Below are 19,763 nucleotides of genomic sequence, written 5' to 3'. Positions count from 1 at the left end.
CTCCTGAGTAGCTAGGACTACAGACACACACCACCATGCCCAGCTAATTGTTTTAAATTTTTGTAGAGATGGGGATCTCTCCATGTTGCCCAGGCTGGTCTCAAACTCCTGGCCTCATGCAATCCTCCTGCCTCAGTCTCCCAAAGTGTTGATTACAGGTGTGAGCCACTGCATGCAGCCCAATTTGAATTTTTATTTTAAATGTTTGACAGTGATGGTATCTTATGACTATAGTGTATAAATTTTTCTCTCTTAGCAAATTGTACCTTTAATAATTACTAGTTTCTTTTAAAGACAAAATTATAAAAGTTGAGATTCTGAATACTTCATCTGTTTACAGCCCTATTTCTAGAATGGTAGCTTTACAGGAATTCTAAACTTTTGTTTCCAAGTCTCTCTCCCTACCTCTTGAACTACATTCTTCAAATCCTGCTGCCTCCATAAATATTTTCTAAATAAAGCAAGAGAGAAATGTAGATTCTAACCTGTTTCCATAATGTGCTCTAGAAAATTATGATTGCAGTCCTGACTAAAATATTGTTGCAATTACTCTCTTTATTTCCAGGTTGATCCTCTGTGATTCTTTATTTCAAGTATTCTAATGTATTTATCATATAGGGCCTTGCATTAGCTACTTGCTAACATTTCTTAACTAATCCATTGTAATGTAGTTCAGGGCAGAAATGTTAATAACTAAATTTACTGAGCATTTACTGTGCTTTACACATATTAATTTACTTAACTGCAATCCTATCAGATAGGAACTATTATTATCCCAATTTTACAGATGAGAAAACTAAAGTTATAGTTTAAGTATCTTGCCTAAGGTCTTGCAGCCAGCAAGTGGTGGGACAGAGTTCTGATTTGTTTTGTATCTATAATGACTGACAAATATTATCTCCTTGACTAAACCATAGCCAGGCTCCTCCAAGCCCTCTTCTTGACTAGGCCTTCACCTTGGCTTACAAAGACTTGAACAAACACTAACCGTTTCTAACAGCTCAATGCCATATCCCTAAGATGACTCTAGCTCCGCTTAAAGTGCTTGCTTGAGAAGACTCAAGGCTGCCAAAAAAATCTACTGTTTGCTCTAGCCAATACCTGAGAACAGAGCCTTTGCCTTCCAGTCTCTGTGATGGGATGGAATAATAGCTTCAGTAATTTCCAGCTAGCAAACACAGCTGGCCCTATCGGGTTTATGCCAACTAACCTTTTGTAATGTTTTACTTCCCTGACTCTACTGAGCCCCCACATACTACTTTTTCCTACTCCCTAATTCTCCCTTTAAAATGCCCAGTTACTTCTATAAAATCCATTGTTGATTAAAATCTGTCCCTACCACTTTAGGAATGTCCAGCTTTGTTTATCTATGACACTATTTATAACACACAAATGAGGGATGAGAGACACAAAAGTGGGAAAGGAAGCCAGGAAAGATACAGGGCTTTGGAAGGAGCTATGTAGTCTCAGGCTTTAAATGTGAGTGGTGCAGGAAACTCTTCAATGGTATTAGTAGAAGAGCAATGTGCTCTGACTTCTGTTTTAATAGAATCTTTGTGGCTGCTGAGTGGAGCACAGATTGCAGGGGTACACGGGTACAAGGTAGGTCAGTTAGGAGGGATATTATAATAATCCAGGAAAGAGAGGATGGTGCTTGGGCCAGAGTTGAAAAGATGGCTGTTGTGAGAAAAGGCTGGAATTTGGAAGATATTTGGAAGATAGGATGAACAGAATTTACTAGCATATTGTTTACAGGCTCTGAGGGAGAAAAGAACCATAAATAAAGACTCTAGTGTATTTGGCCAAGAGAAATTATACCATGGGAATTGCCATCTAGTGAGGTGGAGAGCTCTGAAATATGATATTCCAAATAAGAGAACTCTTGTTTATAATCATTTACTCATGAAAACTGAATAGGTAACTAAGGAACAAAGATCAAAGCACTGTTAACCTTGCATTGATATTTTTATTCTTTATGTTCTGTAAGTCAGAAGACATTGTTCATGAGATGCCAAAGGTTAAATCCATTTATTAGCCTAAATGGCATATTCAATTGTTTCTATCAGCGACTGGGAAACTTCAGCCTGTGGGCTGGCTGCCTCTTCTAGTAAACACAGTTTTCCATTGAGACAAAGCCAAGCCATTCATTTACATAGTATCTATAGCTGCTTTCTAACTACAACAGTCAAAACAGAACCTATATGGCTCACAAGTCAAAAATATTTATTATATGACACTTCTTTAAGAAAGAATTTGCTGGCCTCTAGTTCAGATTTAGACAAGAATAACAACAAAAAAAATTATTGATTGAAAAGCATCTTTTAACAGCCAAGTGACCAAGAATATCTTGCCAGAATTCAGATTAGTAGCATGTCTTTCTACATACACATTAGAAGATATAAGAAAAAGTTATTCAAGGATTTAGGATGGGCTGGGCACAGTGGCCCACACCTGTAATCCCAGCACTTTGGGAGACCGAGGCAGGATGATCACTTGAGCTCAGGAGTTTGATACCAGCCTGGGAAACACAGCAAAACCCCATCTCTAAAAGAAATAAAAAAATTAAGCCGGGTATGGTGGTGTGTGCCTGTAGTTCCAGCTACTCAGGAGGCTGAGATGGGAGGATCCTTTGAGCCCAGGAGGTTGAGGTAGCAGTGAGCTTTGATTGTACCACTGCATTCAGCCTGGGTGACACAGTGAGATCCTACCTCAAATAATAATAATAATAACGATAATAATTTAGGATGAAGCCAGTAACGTATATTTTGTTTAATAAAAGAGAGCTTATATTTTACAATATATGTAGAATAAAAATATATGTGTGTGTGTATAGACACACACCTGCACACATAAAAACACATACAGTAAAATTCTGTGGGAGACAGATCATTAACATTGGCAGCACAGAATTACAAAATGAACCATGGGTTTCAGATTCAAGTAAATCTGTATTTAAATCCTTGTTCTCCTATTTACTGGCTATTTGCTATGAACATGTTATTAATCTCTTTTGGTTTCAATTTTTAATATAAAAAGTGGGGATAATAACGCCTTGAACACAGACTTTTTATGGGAATTAATGAGACAATGTACGTAAAGTGCCCAATATAGGAGTGTTACATAATGAATACTCACTAAGTATGTTTTCTCCTTTAAAATATTTACTAGGAAAAAAAATAAAAAGCAAAAGGACGCACACCTTATTGAGAAAACAGGTGATCATAAGGAGTCTTTTACACTGTAGCTAATTTTAAAATATTCTCAAGCATCATGTTAATTCAAACATACTCAAAATTGATTGAAAATAATTTTCAATTTCTTATTTTTTATAAGAAATAAAAAATCTGTTTCATTTTTTATAAAGAAAGGAAAAAATGGTTAATGTATACTCATACTTGCAGTTCTGAACCCAGATATGTAGCATGTTTCTATTATTAAAAAAAAACATTGTTAATAGTTCAATCGTATCTTCCCTAAGAGAACGTTAAATAAGTTTCAGTAAAAATAAAGAGGAAGTATCATAATTTAAACTTAAACAATTGACAGTGGATGACAAGTGACTTTAATTTGTCGTTTAGAAAAGCCATTTAACATTTTTGTAATCTACTTAATTCATATAATTGACACTTGCCGACAAAGCAGAGTAAATATACAAATAGATCTAATCTGAGATTTTGACATGTATTGTTTTAAATGACATCAATCCTGAGCTCTCAAAATAGAAAGGGAAAAAAGAATGAATGTGTCGCAGCTAAATAAACAAAAAAAGGGCTTGGTGGCCATCCTTTCTAATAATGATGCTATTTTCTTTGCTATTAGCTTTCCCATTGGTAAAATGAAGATAATATTAGTTTCTCAATTTGGGGAGGGAGGAGATACAGCATTTTAATTTATTTTGTTGCTCTATTCACAAATCTTGTAATTTTATACACATTGCATAAGTCTTTCTAAATAAAAAGTAAATGCTAGTCTAGAATTAGGATGTTTCTCAATATGCCTCCTTCAATAGGAAGATCACCATGCTAGTTTTATTTTCTGTGAAAGGAGAAAAAAAAATAGAAGAAAACAAACACTAAAAGCCACGACTCATATTCATTTTAAGACAATGACTTGATGCAATCAATCTTCACCCAGGATTCTTCTTTCTAGAGGCTGGCCACTGGAGCGACTTTTATGTTTCACATTCGTGGCAGATGTCGCTTATGGGTCGCTGCACCGTTTCCCATCAAGTCCCAATGTGGTCTCATAATTCTTAACACTTTCCAGGCAGCTCTTCCCAATCAAATGTATTTGACTCAAGAAGTAACCCTCATTTGCTATGTCTATTCTGCTGTACAGATTCAATTAGATGAGGGTTGGGCCTGTAGTGGCGGACAGATCACAGCACAAGGGAAGGTAGGCTGGACCATGGCTGCTGACCACACAGAGGTGATAAGGAAATCCATGGGGCTCCTGGAGTTGGATGGGGATCTTCTTTAGGCACTTCCCAGCAATCGCACAGCTGCTTTGCGAAGAGCTTGGATCCATTTTCTCAAAAGAGTATAATAGATATCCCACCAGCTGGTGCCCAAAAGGCTGTTGGTTTTCTCCCCTTCTGCAGTGAGGTTTAAACTCAAAGTCAAGCTAGCCTATGAGGGGAAACAGAAAAATGGTGGTGTGGGGTGTCTCCCTTCCTTTTATTCTTATGTCCAAGAGAAAGATTGAAATTTTAATTTCAAAAGAATACAAATATTATATACTAACAACTAGAGAAAAGATAAGGAAATCACAACCCCTAAAGTACTAAAAACTTATTCCAGTAAAGTCTCATTTTTTTCTGGAGTCCTTGCTAATTTTTTTTTTGTAACTTTTATTTTAGGTTCAGGAGTACATGTGTAGGTTTGCTATACAGGTAAATTGTATATCATGGGGGTTTGGTGTACAGATTATTCCCTCACCCAGGTAAAAGCATAGTAGGCTGTAGGTAGTTTTTAAATCCTTTACCTCCGTCCACCCTCCACCCTCAAGTAGGCCCCGTTGCTAATTTTACTCTGAGTTTTTAGCACTGACTGAGGATACGTACATCTTTTTTACACAATGATGGAATTAAAAAATATATAGACCTAATGTTATTGTAGCCTCAAAACTAGACAAAAGCCAAGCTTCTGAACAACTAAGTAACATACATGCAGTCTAATTTAATTGGCATTCTGAATTTAATAAAAACAATTCTGCGTTTAACCTGTATATTACCTCTGATAAAACAGATATTCTGAGCAACTGCCACTTATAAATGATGTTATGATTATGGTTTGATATTTTAAAACTGATTCCTTGCAGGAGTGCAGAAAGAAAAGCCCATGAAAGCTGGGTTCTTTTTACAGATTATGTATGTATTGTGGAGGCAAGGGAATCTCTTCCTCATGTTAGAAAATGAAGAAGTTAAAGTACATTACTTAACGTTTTCTAATGACTATTAATTTGAGAAAACAGCAAAGTGAAACACAGTGGGAAGATTTTGAGAACATTTTGTAGGAGTATTTTCTTCATTCTGGTTTCATTTCAACGACAACATTCTTTCGTCAATATTTTAAAATAAGTAATAACTTAAGATTCTAATTTCAGGTTTTTCAACCTGTTGCTCTGGGGTATCTGCTGTGATTCTTAAATTCAGAATTGTTCTGATTCCTGGCAATAGATATATGTGCTTAGATACACAGGGATAGGCTGCTTTCTGATTTCAATGCATGATCTGAAGAGTCCTTTAAAAGACAAATGCTGAATGAGACAAGAATTTGCAAGAGGTTCAGAAAGGGAAAGATGTATTTCTTCACAGTTATCAAATCATCACTGCCAAAATAAGGGAGGAAAATGATTACACTAATGACAGCCTAAAACATCTTCATTGAAAGAAATTCAATTAATATAAGGCTTTAAGAAATTAGGCTCAAGGAAGATATTTAATTTGGTAAAATCATTTAGTTTTTGCAAATCTGTTTGCACTTGTAAGTTCTTAAGCTAAGAATACAGAGGACCTAAGTTGAGCAAATAGCAAATAAATAGAATGCTACATAAACCTAGGATTTGAAAGTACTTACATTAGATAAAAGTGTTTTTTAAATAAGGTCAATGTATAAAGTCCTTAGGAAAGCAGACACTGAAAAAAAATCAAGGCTTATTTCAAATATACATATATATATAATATATAAATGTATTATATATAATATATATATTTTATATATATATAAAATAAAAGGTTTCAAACCGATGAGAGTTCTTTTAATAACTTCTCCTCCAAGCAATATAAAGATGTATAAGAATTTCTGAGAAAAGCATATCTATTCTCAGTGTTCCTTTTATTCTCTTATGATAGGTCCATTTTTAATGAAAACAACTACTTATGAATACTTAAGGACACTGAAAGATTTACTTCTTTGAGTACTTTATCCAGGTTTCTCTTGCCTAGGTTTGTACTTTCTATTTTCTTCATTTGGTTCACTTTCATCTCCTTCACAATTATTGCAATGTCTTAGCTTCTCCATGAAGCCATTGCTGAAAGCCTAAGGGTTAGCAATTTCTTTCTAGTGTCAAGGTGCGTTCACATTTCCCTGAACACACGTAATAATAATATTAGTATACATTTTCTGAGATCATGTGCAAGGCAACTGAACATTATGTCACTCAGTCTTCAGAACAACCTTGGTAGTGTAGGATAATAAACTATTATTATCCTTTCTACAGAAGAAGGAACAGGACTAGCCAGTTAAGAAACAAATTTGAGTTGAGACTGCAAGAGCTGAGGCCAGATGCTGTCAGCCCAGCCCCAATGCCTCTGTTCTAACCCCTGGATTTGAGTTAGATTTAGGCAATAAACTTTATGGAAAATCATTGTAATTATACCTTTATTTATTTTGAAATCCAACACCAAAGGGATAGTTAACATGTCAAATTGATATCACCATACTTTGACCATGAACTGGCAGTTTATCAAATTCTTTTGTTTTTTGATATGAGAGTTGGTGACAGCAAAAGTCCAGTGGGTCCTGGGTGAGAAAGGGAATCAAATAAGAAAGAAACAGTGCTAAAAGAGGAGTCTCAAGATATCACCACTTCATGGCTCTGCTGGATTTGAAGCCAGTGCCATGGAACACCAGATCCTGACTTTATCTCTATTATAGGCTATTTAAAACCCGCCTACTCTTCTCTCTAATATTCCCAAAGGCTGGAAAAACACCTATTAACAGAGATTAAACACTGATTATCCATTTCTAAAAAAGGATGGAAACTATTTTCAAATTTTTTAAGTCAGAGAAGAGACAGAATGAGCTTACTTTGATTATAAAATTGATATTGCAACAGATAGTAAACCACTTTTCCCAGACTCACTGGATCTAGTTTAATGGGAGAAATTTTTAATTGCCACTTTAAAGTCCTGTGGTATGGCAGAATGGCAACTCAGAGGCCTGACATGACTGGATATCTTTGATAAGACACTAATCTAGGCTTGTATTCCATCTGTAAAATTAGTTAGTTGCACTATCTGTATTATGTCTAAGGTTCTTTCCACCTCTGTTTTACATCTGCTTGTTTCTCTATCTAAGCCTACCTAACAATCTCAAGTTTTCCAAAGAAAGGACACACATCAGATGTATTGATATAGCTTTCATTATTGCCAAAACTTAAGATGTACTTTATTTTAAAACAATCTTGTGGAATGAATACATTTCTTTAATCAACATGATGTCTCTCAATTCCCAACTCAAGTTCTTCTCTGTTCCTTCTTTAAATTTTGTTGCTCTTCTTGATTGTCTGCGATCAAAAAAAAAAAATCCTCTGCCATTTAACTCAATGTCTTTCCTTGTTTTTACATTTTCCTTCAACCTATATTCTTTTATGATTTTTAGATGTTCTATCTTCATAGTCTAGTTATTCCTGATTTTTTTCCTTTTATTTTTGTTCTTGATCATTCTATTTTCTTGGACCTTTTTTTCATTTTGTTTTTTGGTCAACTCTTCTTATTTCCCTTCTACCTTTTGTTTCTTCCCTCTAGTACGTTTTCATTATTCTGTCTTGCTTTTTTTCACCTCCTTTCCTCTTAAGGACTTGTGTAAAACTTTGGTTTTATCTTCATTTTAAGAAAATAATACTTTCTTCAAAAGTACTTACGGCATCAGAGCTCTTGGTCTTCCTCACTAGAACACCAAATTCAGAAGGAAAGAGGTTCTGAAGGTTCTGTATCCACCTCTTCCTGGGCATATTCAATGGATAGTCTACCATTTCTCATAAAAGTTTACAAAATATAAGATCTGTATGTCAGCTGAACCAAGTTACATACTCATGGCACATGGTCAATAGAGAGTGATGGGAAAAAAATGGAAGAAATATTCAACAAGCAGTTCTGAGCTCTCAGGCAGAGCAACTGAATCATTTACCCAGTAGTTTCAGTTGCAAGTAAGACAAAACCCAACTCAACTTTATTCAAACCAGAAAGGCTAACATAACTGAACACTGCATAAGTAGTGACGTCACCAAGCATCCACATTCTTTCAATCTCTCTGCATTGCCCTCTATGGTGTTAGTTTTATTCTAGGCATGGCTCCCTCATGAACTCAGCAGACCCTAGCAAGACAAGCCTACTGCTCACATGCAACAGAAAAATGCATTCTCAGCAAAAGTCCTAAGATTTGAATGGTCTAAATCACACACTTTCTTTTGAACCAATCATTGTGGAAAGGGAGGTGGGATACAGTCAATTATCAATCACGGTCCATGTGTTCCATCTCTGGAGTCTGGGTAGGAAGCTCTTGGGAATCACATAGCCTCAGAGAAGGAGCAAGGAGGCAACCAGCTATTTGCTGGAAAGGCAACCAGCAAATATGCATTGCATGAGGCCAAGGTGAATACAGATAGTGCAAAATAAAAAGCAATTATTTAAACAATGTATGTTATTTCCCCATGGAGTTATTTTGATACTTATAGGATTATAAAAATGAACACATTTTACTTTATGAAAATGGAGCTCCTCCATGACCTTTTATAATCAATTCCTCTAAGATCTCTTTCTGAGATTACTGACCCCATCGCAGTTGCCCATTATTATTGTTAAGTAATTTAAATGTTATTACTCTTAAATAATGAGAAGAAAGAATAACAATAATAATGAACCAAACAAAAGACTATTTGATAAAATAATGATATTCTTGTGGGGAAAGAGTGCTTGAAAACCCAATTAGTGGATATTTAAAAAAAAAATACATTCAGTTCAAGCAAATACAGGGGGGAAACCCACTTTTAAAAGTGAGAAAAGAGGCACACTTCATAAGTGAGCAACTGCTGTTCTTCTCTCCTAGTCTCAATCTCATTACACTTTTTGCAGTTAAATACTAAATAAAAAGCTTATGAAATTAAAAGCTAGCACAGTAACAACTGAATGCATGGAAAGTCATCTGCATGGTCATTTGGGGATGAGGAGGAAGTGAAAGTCATTTTTACAGTGGTAGTTATTTATAGACAATCATACACAGGTCTTCAAATAAATGAATGCCAATTCTTAGTCCCGAAAAAAGGCCCATGTGTATTCTCTAAAGCTTCTGGATGTCAATTGCAAAGGGAATTCTGCCTAATAAGTAGAATACGAATACCTTTATTTTCCTAGTACTGAAAATAAAATAAAAAAGAAAAGAAAAATAGAATGTTATCTGCAACAATGAGTCATCAGCCACTGCAGCTCTACAATATCCAGGTCTTTCCCTGTCTCTGCAGCCCTTCAAAAGGAGAGGACTATCTTTTAATGACACGCATAAATCCCTGCACTGCCTGGCTGCAAAGCATAATTAATTCTGGCCTTTTTATGCTTAATGAAACACCTTGCACACATGACAGCAGTGGGTTTGAGCTTCTTGCGTGTACCTAAAAGAGGGAAAGCCCTAGCAACAACCTAGTTCTACACAAAATGCTCTATAAGTCACATTTATATGGGCTTTGCCATTATTTCAAAATACATCTCTTACAACAAGCAAGTCAGGCTAAAGAAAACTCACAATCAGCCACCTGTATGAACAGTTTTCTTAACTTTTTTTAAAAGAGTGGAATGTTTTGTTTTTCAAATTCTTAGCAGTAAACACGTTTTTATTTCTTGACTTGTGGTTGCAATAAAAGGATATTTAAACAAACTAGCTTAAATGCAGCTGCTCAATATCATTTTCTTTTATTAGAATAATTTTTCATATTTTAATGCGTACTTGCATGCTGCATTACAGAGGCTATTACTCCACAGAGAATCTCAAAATGTAAATTTTCGACATTCCATTTCAAACCACAAATGACAATATAAGTAAAATTTTAAAAACAAAATTTAAGTGAAAGATTCACCTTGAAAGACTTAACCCTCTTTAAAATATTCAATTATTCTAGCCTTAGCTGGAGTCTTGAAAGCAAATGCCTACGTTTAAAGAAGTTCCTACAGCTGTAAATGCAGTGTCCTTACTTTAATTATAGATTGTATCCAGAACAAGTGAATAATGAAAGACAAAATTCCTCTCACCTGTTTAGGTGTAACCCCAGGCATGCGAATATCCAATGCAAAATCTGATGAATCAATAGGAACTACCGGTCTGGTGGTACCAAGACATTCATTGGAAAATGGTCTGGTAGTTTCTTTAAACCTTAAAAAAGAGGACAATTTCAATATTCTTGAACATAATGGAATCTAAACTCAGCATGAAAAGGGGAAAGAAAGGAATTCTATGACCTTAAAGATGATTGATTTAAACCCAATGAAAACTCTAAAGATGGGATGATTACACAATGTTCATAAACATACTCAGATTTTCATTTTATAGTCCAATAACAATATATACCTGATTTGTAAACAAAATATAACCAATGCAATCAACCAGGCTACATTTAAAACTCCATTCAATAAAAACTTTTTATTGAAAATTTATAAAAAATTATGCCATATAAAAATATATGTCAAAACATATATCTGTTTCAAGTTAATGAAGATATAGTATTAATACATTACAAATTATCACAGGCATGCCAATTTTCTAATGGCAGAAATATTAACCATGACCCAGTAAAAATTTCTGTAACTATTTTCAGTGTCCAGAATTACTAGCTAGAAACAAGAAAGCCAACCATAATCTTGCTAGGAGGCAGAGCTGTTAGGAGGAAGAAATAAAAGACTGCGATGTGAATTACAAATGTACAAGTACATAAATATTTAATAAGGTAATTATGAGGCGTTTGTATACAGCTCAGTGTTTCCTTGTGAGCTATTACAGTCTATGATCTGCTTCTCCTCGACACTGATGTATCTTTATATTTTATTCTTCGAGCTGTTATAAACAAGCAGGCATTCAAATCTAAGCGAATATATTGTAGTTCCTGAAATACCTCCCCCAGAGGGAGTGATTAGTTTTGGAAATCACAACTTCTAATTGGAGTTTTGAAAGCCAGAACTGCTTGGCTACAATACAGTGGGCTTTTTCTGCACGGGGGACTTCACAAGAAGTTACTGTGCTAAAATTCCAAGTCATTCCAGCAAAGAACATCAACCTCGTCTATTTTGCCAACACTCAGGTTCATAAAAGTGATTACATTTCTCAACAGCATGCACAGAAAGCACCCGAACAACGAACACCCACCTCTTAAAGACAGAAAGTGGGCTTCGGAAAGCCAAACAGCTGCTTGGAAAAACAAGGAGAACTAGCAGGCTAGGGACGCGGCCAGCCATGTCCACGCCGATCCGACCCCGCCGGGAGAGGACCGGGCAGCGCAGCGCGGGGCTGGGGCTGGCGGTTGGGCAGCGGCGCCGCCAGCAGCCGCTACTTCATGGCCCGGGCACGGCGGGCGTCCTACGGCGGCCACACACCATCCGCCCGCGAGAGCAGCGAGCTGGCCGCGGCGAGGCGTCTCTGTCACGAGCGGCGGGCAGAAAGCCGTGGGCAGGCGGGACTTTTGTCCGGCCCGCAGGCGGAAGCTTTCCTCCCTCCAGCGCCGCTCGCGTGCCCTGGCGCTGGGGCTAGACGCGCGGGTGCCTTATCACTCCGGAATGACAGGGGCTGTGAGGGGTATCACCCAAACCCGCGTCAGTCATCATTCAGAACCTGCAAAAATAGAAGCAGATAATGGATGACTAACACGTTACAGCATTTGTCCTCAGCAAATCCCAGCTGAGGTTCTTTAATACATTAGTAGTTTCACAAGCTTGCGCCCAAGCCTGGGGAAAATGCTGGTCTGTTGAGCTCCCTCCCCCACAGCCAGCCCCCAAGATTTCAGGAACCCCCACGGCGCAGCCCCTGTAGAGCCGGTGTTCTGTCTTTGCTTGCTCTTCCTCCCTCGGACCCACTCCTGTTTTCTTTTCCTACTTCTTCCCCCCCTTTATCCCTCACAGCCACCCCAGTCTGAATTTCTCCTTACTTCCTCTATCACTCCTTTCTCTCACCAAAAATACTCTAAATACCTCTCTGCTGAATGTAAACATCACACAAATGACCGGCTAAGGCACAAGGAAAAAAACAAAACAAAAAACGAAGAGAGGCAAAGACAAAGCACTGGATACCACAGTAATCAGATAGAAAAAGACTTTGAGAACAAAGGCATGTTTATATACATGCATCACAGAGCTACAGATCCAAGAGGAATGATATCTCCTACCAAGAGCTCCCAAGGATCATCACAGAATTGCCCAAGTTCTCAGAATTATTTTAAAACAAACCAAAACTCTACAGCTAACATGATACACAAGATGTAAATGCCCATTTAAAAATCCTGCATCTCATAAGCAAAATAATAATTTTGTACTCATAAGGCATGCCTTCCAAAAGATATCCTTTCCTAAGTTTGGAGTTTTACAACATAATTAGAAAGAGTAGGGAGAATCTTAGCTGCCCCCCAAATGAATTTTATCTTCAAAGGTTATGATCAAGAATGTCACATTAATACAAATGAGAGGCCATGAAGAACTAATGTTACAGCTCAACGTTTTATAAGAGGACTCAACTAGGCTAAACTTGAAAATATTCATATTTTGACTGAATATATTTAAAACTATGTTATCAAACCTGCAAATTTTAGTCTGAAGGCATAAATTAAAACTGTATAATTCACAATATAAAAATACTGTACTTCCAAAGAAAGAGATTAAAGTTTTATTTTAGTCAGTAACTATAAACATCGTTCCAAGAATCTCAAATGAATTTGATGGGAAGATGTGTAACAGTAAAAAGAAAAAATAAGGAAAAATCATATCGAAATGTTTCACAGTAATACATCAGCCTCTGGAAATCACAAGATAGTGAAGCTAATCTAAAACAAAACAAAACAAAACAAAACAAAAACCTAGAACCAAAACAAATAAAAAAGCACTAACCTTAAATGAAGTGAGATTCTTCATGATAAGTGCTTTCTAGATACCATATACCAAATATAAATAAAACCTGACTTAACATCCAACCAATTCAAGGATGCTTGAGGCTCACCAGCAGTCAAGAGCCAGCTAATTTACATAAGCAATGACATTTTTAAAAGACTGACAATATTTGTTTGAACTTTCTCTTTGGCTTGCTGTTTGGGCTTTCAGAAACAAAAACCTTCAGCTTTATCCTTATCCTGTGGGTAAAGGAAAGAACTCCTTCTGGAGGAAGAGAAACAATTGGCCGGAAGGCTATGCTATTGCCTTTGCTAGCAACAAAGTATAATCCTATCAAATGACAATACTTCACATTCCCTGAAGTTCTTTAAAAAAATATATATATATATATATATATATATACACACACATATATGAAGAAGGGATATTTTAATATTTTATTCAGAACAGGATTCAAGGACAGTCCCTCTTCCAGTTGGCAAGGAGATTTGGTATTACACAAACACTTGAAAACAAATTAAGTATTAAAATTCTCTAACAGGAACACACCCTTAAGTACTAGCCTTTGAAAAAAATATTCCACTTATCTCCTTGATTTTATTACCTTTGATGTCCCTAAACCACCCACTTAAAGAAAAGGGAATTAAAGTTGTGGGTAGAAGCAAAGTTGGTATTTGTAGCCATGAATAGAACAAAAGGTCTTATAAAAATGAAAGCTAATTATGCTTCTTGTTTCTGGATGACTTGTAAGCTAAAGACGAAATACAAATAATCATATCAAAAAAAAACATGTCCACCTATTTTATTTTTTTATAATTCTGGATAATGTAGAACATATAATAATCAAATTTTATTAGTATTCTTATTTAAGATTTAAACATTTTAAATATATTTCGCATATTTCGTTGAGATAATTCCTTCACTCATCCAAAAAAAAAAACCCTTAGTTTCAATACTTTATACAAAAGATTATAATACATACTGGAGTTTTATAAAATGAATAAAACTAAAAAAGAATATAGTCTATTAAGGGAGATGAGAACTCTACACAGTAACATAAGGTATATTTAGAATGTAGTATTCTATATGAGTACTAAAAAAAGAGACTCAGAATTTTGAAGAAGGAAAGAATCCTCAAAAGGAGGGCAAGAAAAAAGAAGAGTAAAAGCAGTATTCAGTGGAAGGGGTGGCTACTGAGCAAGCCTTGGAGGACAGTTAGAGTTTCCACTGTGGGAGGTGGACAATCAGCATTACAGGTACAGGGAAATGGCAGGAGCAAAGGAGCCCAGGTGGGGAACAGAGTATGTTCATAAAGTCATAAAATTTCTGCCTCCTAGACTCAAGCTGCAGGCCCAGATTTACTATTTTATTTGTAATACAAAGCAAATGTTCTGTTTACATATCCATAAAATCTTCAGGTAAGAATGATTTATAACCTATACCTGTATGGATATTAATTCCAGGAGGAGTATTAGTAGGTAGTTAAGTACAGCCTAGTCCAGAAGACCATAAAACTAATTTGGCTCTTACAAAGTAGGCAGTCCATTCCCTCTAATTTTCATTTTTTTTTTTTAAAAAAAAAGATAGCTGGCATTTGTTACTGGTCAAAGAGCCAAATAAATATATTGACCAATTTGACCATTCAGTCGTGTATTCATTTATAAGAGACCCTGTACAGCATAGTGGATACCTGTAAACTGAAGGAAAACTGCCTGATTCCTGGGTCCACTATTTATTAGCTGTGTGAAACTAGACAAGTACCTAACCTCTCTAGCTTCAGTTTCTCCATCTGCAAAATGGACGTAATCATATTACCTACCTCGTAGGGCTGTTGCCAGCAAAAACTAAATTAATACCCTTGGAACAGTGCTAGACACAGAATAAATGTTCCCTATGATTGTTGTTGCAACAAATATATATTGAATGCCTGAGACTCTGAATGCTGGGGATGGTGATAATCAAGACAGATAACGTTCCCACTCTTATAGAAATTACTTTCTGGGGGAGAAAAACAAATAAAAATGACTACCAAACTGTAAATTTCATTTTCTTTTAAGGGGATTTTATGCAGTTTCCTTGAATGACTTACGATTAAACTGATTAAAGGGCGCATATCCATTCACATAGCAATTCGACTTCTGAGGATTAATTCTTAGGCAAAAACTGAACAAGGCACAACTATGTTTATAAAAATGTTTACTAGTATTGTTCGTAATAACAAAGACCTGGATGTTTATAATGGCAAAGAACTGAAAGCAATTTAAACGTCCTTCAATAGGAGATTTGTGGAAAAAAAAACTTACAGTTACAAAAACCAGAATGCTATGCACCCCTTTAAAAAAAAAAAAAAGGCAATATGTGTCTATTTTTAAAGCCAAGGGCAATTTTTTTTTTTTTTTTTTTTTTTTTTTTTTTTTTTTTTTGAGGCAGGGTCTTACTTTGTCGCCCAGGCTGGAGTGCAGTGGCGCAATTTCGGCTCACTCCAACCTCTGCCTCCCAGACTCAAGCAGTCCTCCTGTCTCAGCTTCCCGAGTAGCCAGGACTACAGACATACACCACCATGTCCTGCTAATATTTGTATTTTTTGTAGAGACAAGTTTTTGCCAAGTTTCCCAGGCTGGTCTCGAACTCCTGAGCTCAAGTGATCTGCCTGTCTCAGCCTCCTGAAGTGCTGAGATTACAGGCATGAGCCACCATGCCTGGCCTCCAAAGGCATATTTTATAACATATTTTTTGCACAACTTAAAAAATTTTTAAAGAAGAAACTTATAGAAATGCTGCAAGTATAGTACAAATAACTTTTTTCTGTAATCATTTTAGAGTTACTGACCTGATGCTCCATCATCCCTAAACACTTTAGTATAACTTCCTAAAAACAAATATGTTCTACTACATAACCTCAATAAAATCATCAAAATAAAAAAATTCACATGGATACATTACTAACATCTAATCCTCAGGTTCCAAACTTTGCCCACTGTCCCAATAATGTCTTTTATTAGCAAAATAATCCAGTTCAGAATCAGGTGTTCCAAAGAGAGCTGTCATATCTCCAGTCTGCTTCACTCCAGACAGTTTCTCAGTCTGTCTTCAGCTTCCATGACCTTGACTCTATGGAAGATTATAGGCTAGCTATTTTGCACAATGCCTCTCAATCAGTGTTTGTTTTATGTTTCATTAGGACCAGATTCAGGTTATGCATCTTTGGCAGGAGTATGACAGAAATGATGGTGTGTTCTTCTCACTACATCTGTGTTAATTGTCCATTGCTGCATATCTAATTATCCCAAAACATAGTAGGTGAAAACAATAAGCATTCTCTTGCATAGTTTCTGTGTATCAGAAAAGCTTAGCTGCGAGGTTCTCTTATGAGGTTGTAGTTTAGATGTGAACCAGAACTGCAGTCATCTGAAGGCTTGACTGGAGCTGGAAGATTTGCTTGCAAGATAGCTTGCTCACATGGCTGGGAAGTTAGTGCTGGTTGTTGGCAAAAAAACATGTCCTCAATATGTGGCTTCTCTCTCGGGCTACTTGTGTGTCTTCACAACATGGCAGCTGGCTTCCCCCAGAGTCAGCAGTCTTTTATTATGTAGCATCAGAAGCCACATACCATCATTTCTCTAACATCCTGCTGACTATACAGGTCAGCCCCACCCACTGAAGGAGAAGACCACCCAGGGAATGAATAGCTAGGTGGGGAGGACCATCTGCTTGGAAGCTGGCTACCATAGCATTTTATTAAGTGGCCATGATTGTGACTTGTCTCATTACTGACAATATTAACTTAGACTATTTGATTAAATTGATGTCTTCCAGCTGTTTCCACCATACTGTTACTATTTTTTCCCTTTATAATTAATATGTTTTGGTGAAGCAGTTATTTTATTATTATTTTTGAGACAGGGTCTCACGCTCTGTTGCCCAGGCTGGAGTACAGTGGCATGATCTTAGCTCACTGCAACCCCTACCTCCTGGGCTCAGGTGATCATCCTATCTCAGCCTCCCAAATAGCTGGGACCACAGGTATGCACCACTACACCTGGCTAATTTGTTTTGTATTTTTTGTAGAGACAGGGTTTCACCACGTTTCCCAGGCTGGTCTCAAACTCCTGGACGCAAGCTATTCCCCCACCTCGCCCTTCCAAAGTGCTAGCCTTTGACATATTCCTATCATCCTTTGAACATTTCCTTGCTTTCTGCCCCTTCTCCCACCTGGGCTCAAAGCCCTGCACAAGACCTTCCTCTTTGTGTACTTTATCTCACTTGCCCTTTGTGAACACCTTATACCAGGCTGCGCATACATGGATGCCCTCCTCACCCTGTCTGGGCTCTGATGCTCCATGCCAGGTCACCAACCCCATCACACGGATGCCTCCTTACCTAATATGGGCTCCAATGCCCCATGCCAGGCCACCCTTCCTCAATATCTACCCTGCTTTGCCCTAGATAGTTGCTTTAGGACTGAACCGGTCAGGAAGAAAAAAGACATCAATTTTTGAACAGCAAATTATAGAACAGCATACATATAGAGAGTCGTGTGTCACTTAAAAATGGGGTTATGTCCTGAAAAATGCATTGTTATGTTAGGCCATTTCATCCTTGTGTGAACATCATTGACTGTACTTACATAAACCTAGATGGTATAGCCTATGACACACCAAGGCTCTATACAGTCTACTGCTCCTAGGCTACAAACCTGTACAGCATGTTACTATAGTGAATGCTGGAAACAACTCAAACATAATGCTAAGTATCTGTGTATCTAAACATATCTAAACATAGAAAAGGTACAGTAAAAATACGGTATATAAGATAAGAAATGGTACATTTGTATACGGCACTTATAAATGGAGCTTCAGGACTGGAAGTAGCTCTGGTTGAGTGAGTGAGTGGTGAGTGAGAGGCCTAGGACATTACTGTACACTACTATAGACTTTATAACACTGTACAGGAGATTTTATGCAGTTTCCTGTAAGCTATACTAAATTTATTTTAAAAATATTCTTCATTAATAAATTAATCTTAGTGCAGTGTAGCTTTTTACTTCATAAGCTTTTAAAAATTGTTTAACTTTTTAACTCCTTTGCAATAACATTTAGCTTAAAAAACAAATGCATTGTACAAGTATATAAAATATTTTCTTTCTGTATATCTTTATAAGCTTTTTTTAAAAAAACGTATTAAACTTTTTAAGCTTTTTTGTTAAAAGTGAAGACACACACACACACACACACACACACACACACACACACACTAGCCTAGGCCTATACAAGATCAGGATGATCAATATCGTTTTTCACCTCCACATCTTGTCCCACCAGAAGGTCTTCTGGGCAATAACACATGGAACAGTCATCTCCTATGATAGCAATGCCTTTTGAAATGCCTCCTGAAAAACCTGCCTGAGGCTGTTTTACAGTTAACATTTTTTTTGTAAGTAGAAGGAGTGCACTCTAAAATAAAGATAAAATAGTATTGTAAATGCATAAACCAATAACACAGTCGTTTATTATCTTTATCAAGTACTACGTACTATACACAATCCTATGTGCCAAACTTTTATGTGACTGGTAGGGCAGTAGGTTTGTTAACATCAGCATCACCACAAACACATGAGTAATGCATTGACATTATGATGACTACGATGTTACTAGGTGATAGGAATTGTTCAGCTGTATTATAATCTTATGGGACCACCATCACATATGTGTCGTGACACTGAGTAAAGCATCATTATGAGGCGTGTGACTGTATTTAAAAGTCTGAAGTAATATAACTTAAACTGTTGCATTTCCAGAGATTTTCTATGGAGATGGTTGGGGAAAAGGTGGAGTTCACTCTCTTATTTATATGCTTTTGTAGTCTTTTAATTTTCACTGGTTTGTATTACTTTTGTAACTAGAAGAAAACAGGAATATATGCATTTTAAAATATTTTATTAAATATGGTTCGGCAGATTTCAATTTACATGTTGACTGCTATCTGAAAGTTAGGTAATGTTTTGATAAAAGAAAAATTCTTCCTCTGCTTAGCAAGAACATTACAAACTAAATGTTATGGTGGCTATATAGCTGTAATGCAGAGCTTCTTAAGTTCAGCACTATCAACATTTTGGGCTGAACCATTCTTTGTTGTAGGGGCTGTCCTGTGTATTACAGGGTGTTCAGCAGCACCCTTGGCCTCCACCCACTAGATGCCAGTAGCATTCCCCTCAGTTATGGCAATCAAAAATGTCTCCAGACATTGCCAAATGTCTTCTGAAGGGTAAAATCACCTGGTTGAGAACCACTGTTGTAATGTGGCTCATTAAGATGAAGCTTAACTTGTAAATCAAATGCAATTCCATTTTCTTTAAGTACATATAATAAAAAATAAATAACTTAAAAAAGTGTTTGCAAAAATGGAA

General features: G+C 36.6%; 1 protein-coding gene across 16 annotated transcripts in view; it reads right to left on the bottom strand.

The window, feature by feature from the left end:
* Window positions 1–19,763, bottom strand: part of PAM (peptidylglycine alpha-amidating monooxygenase) — a 277,732-nt gene that overhangs the window by 155,512 nt on the left and 102,457 nt on the right. For 14 of the 16 annotated variants that reach the window (XM_004042318.5, XM_055387323.2, XM_055387319.2 and 11 more), the window contains 2 exons: window positions 11,631–12,092; window positions 10,523–10,643 (listed from right to left, as the gene is read on the bottom strand). In XM_004042318.5, coding sequence (XP_004042366.1) covers window positions 10,523–10,643; window positions 11,631–11,719 — 210 coding nt within the window. In that variant the 5' untranslated portion in view covers window positions 11,720–12,092. Of the gene's footprint in view, window positions 1–10,522; window positions 10,644–11,630; window positions 12,097–19,763 lie in introns of those variants that run through there. The other 2 variants (XM_063706677.1, XM_063706681.1) reach the window with 1 other exon arrangement.

Source organism: Gorilla gorilla, chromosome 4 (assembly GCF_029281585.2).
Source record: "Gorilla gorilla gorilla isolate KB3781 chromosome 4, NHGRI_mGorGor1-v2.1_pri, whole genome shotgun sequence".
NCBI classification, from domain to species: domain Eukaryota; kingdom Metazoa; phylum Chordata; class Mammalia; order Primates; family Hominidae; genus Gorilla; species Gorilla gorilla.
The sequence above is the reverse complement of the archived record's forward strand: the minus strand, read 5'-3'. Positions and strand labels throughout refer to the sequence as shown.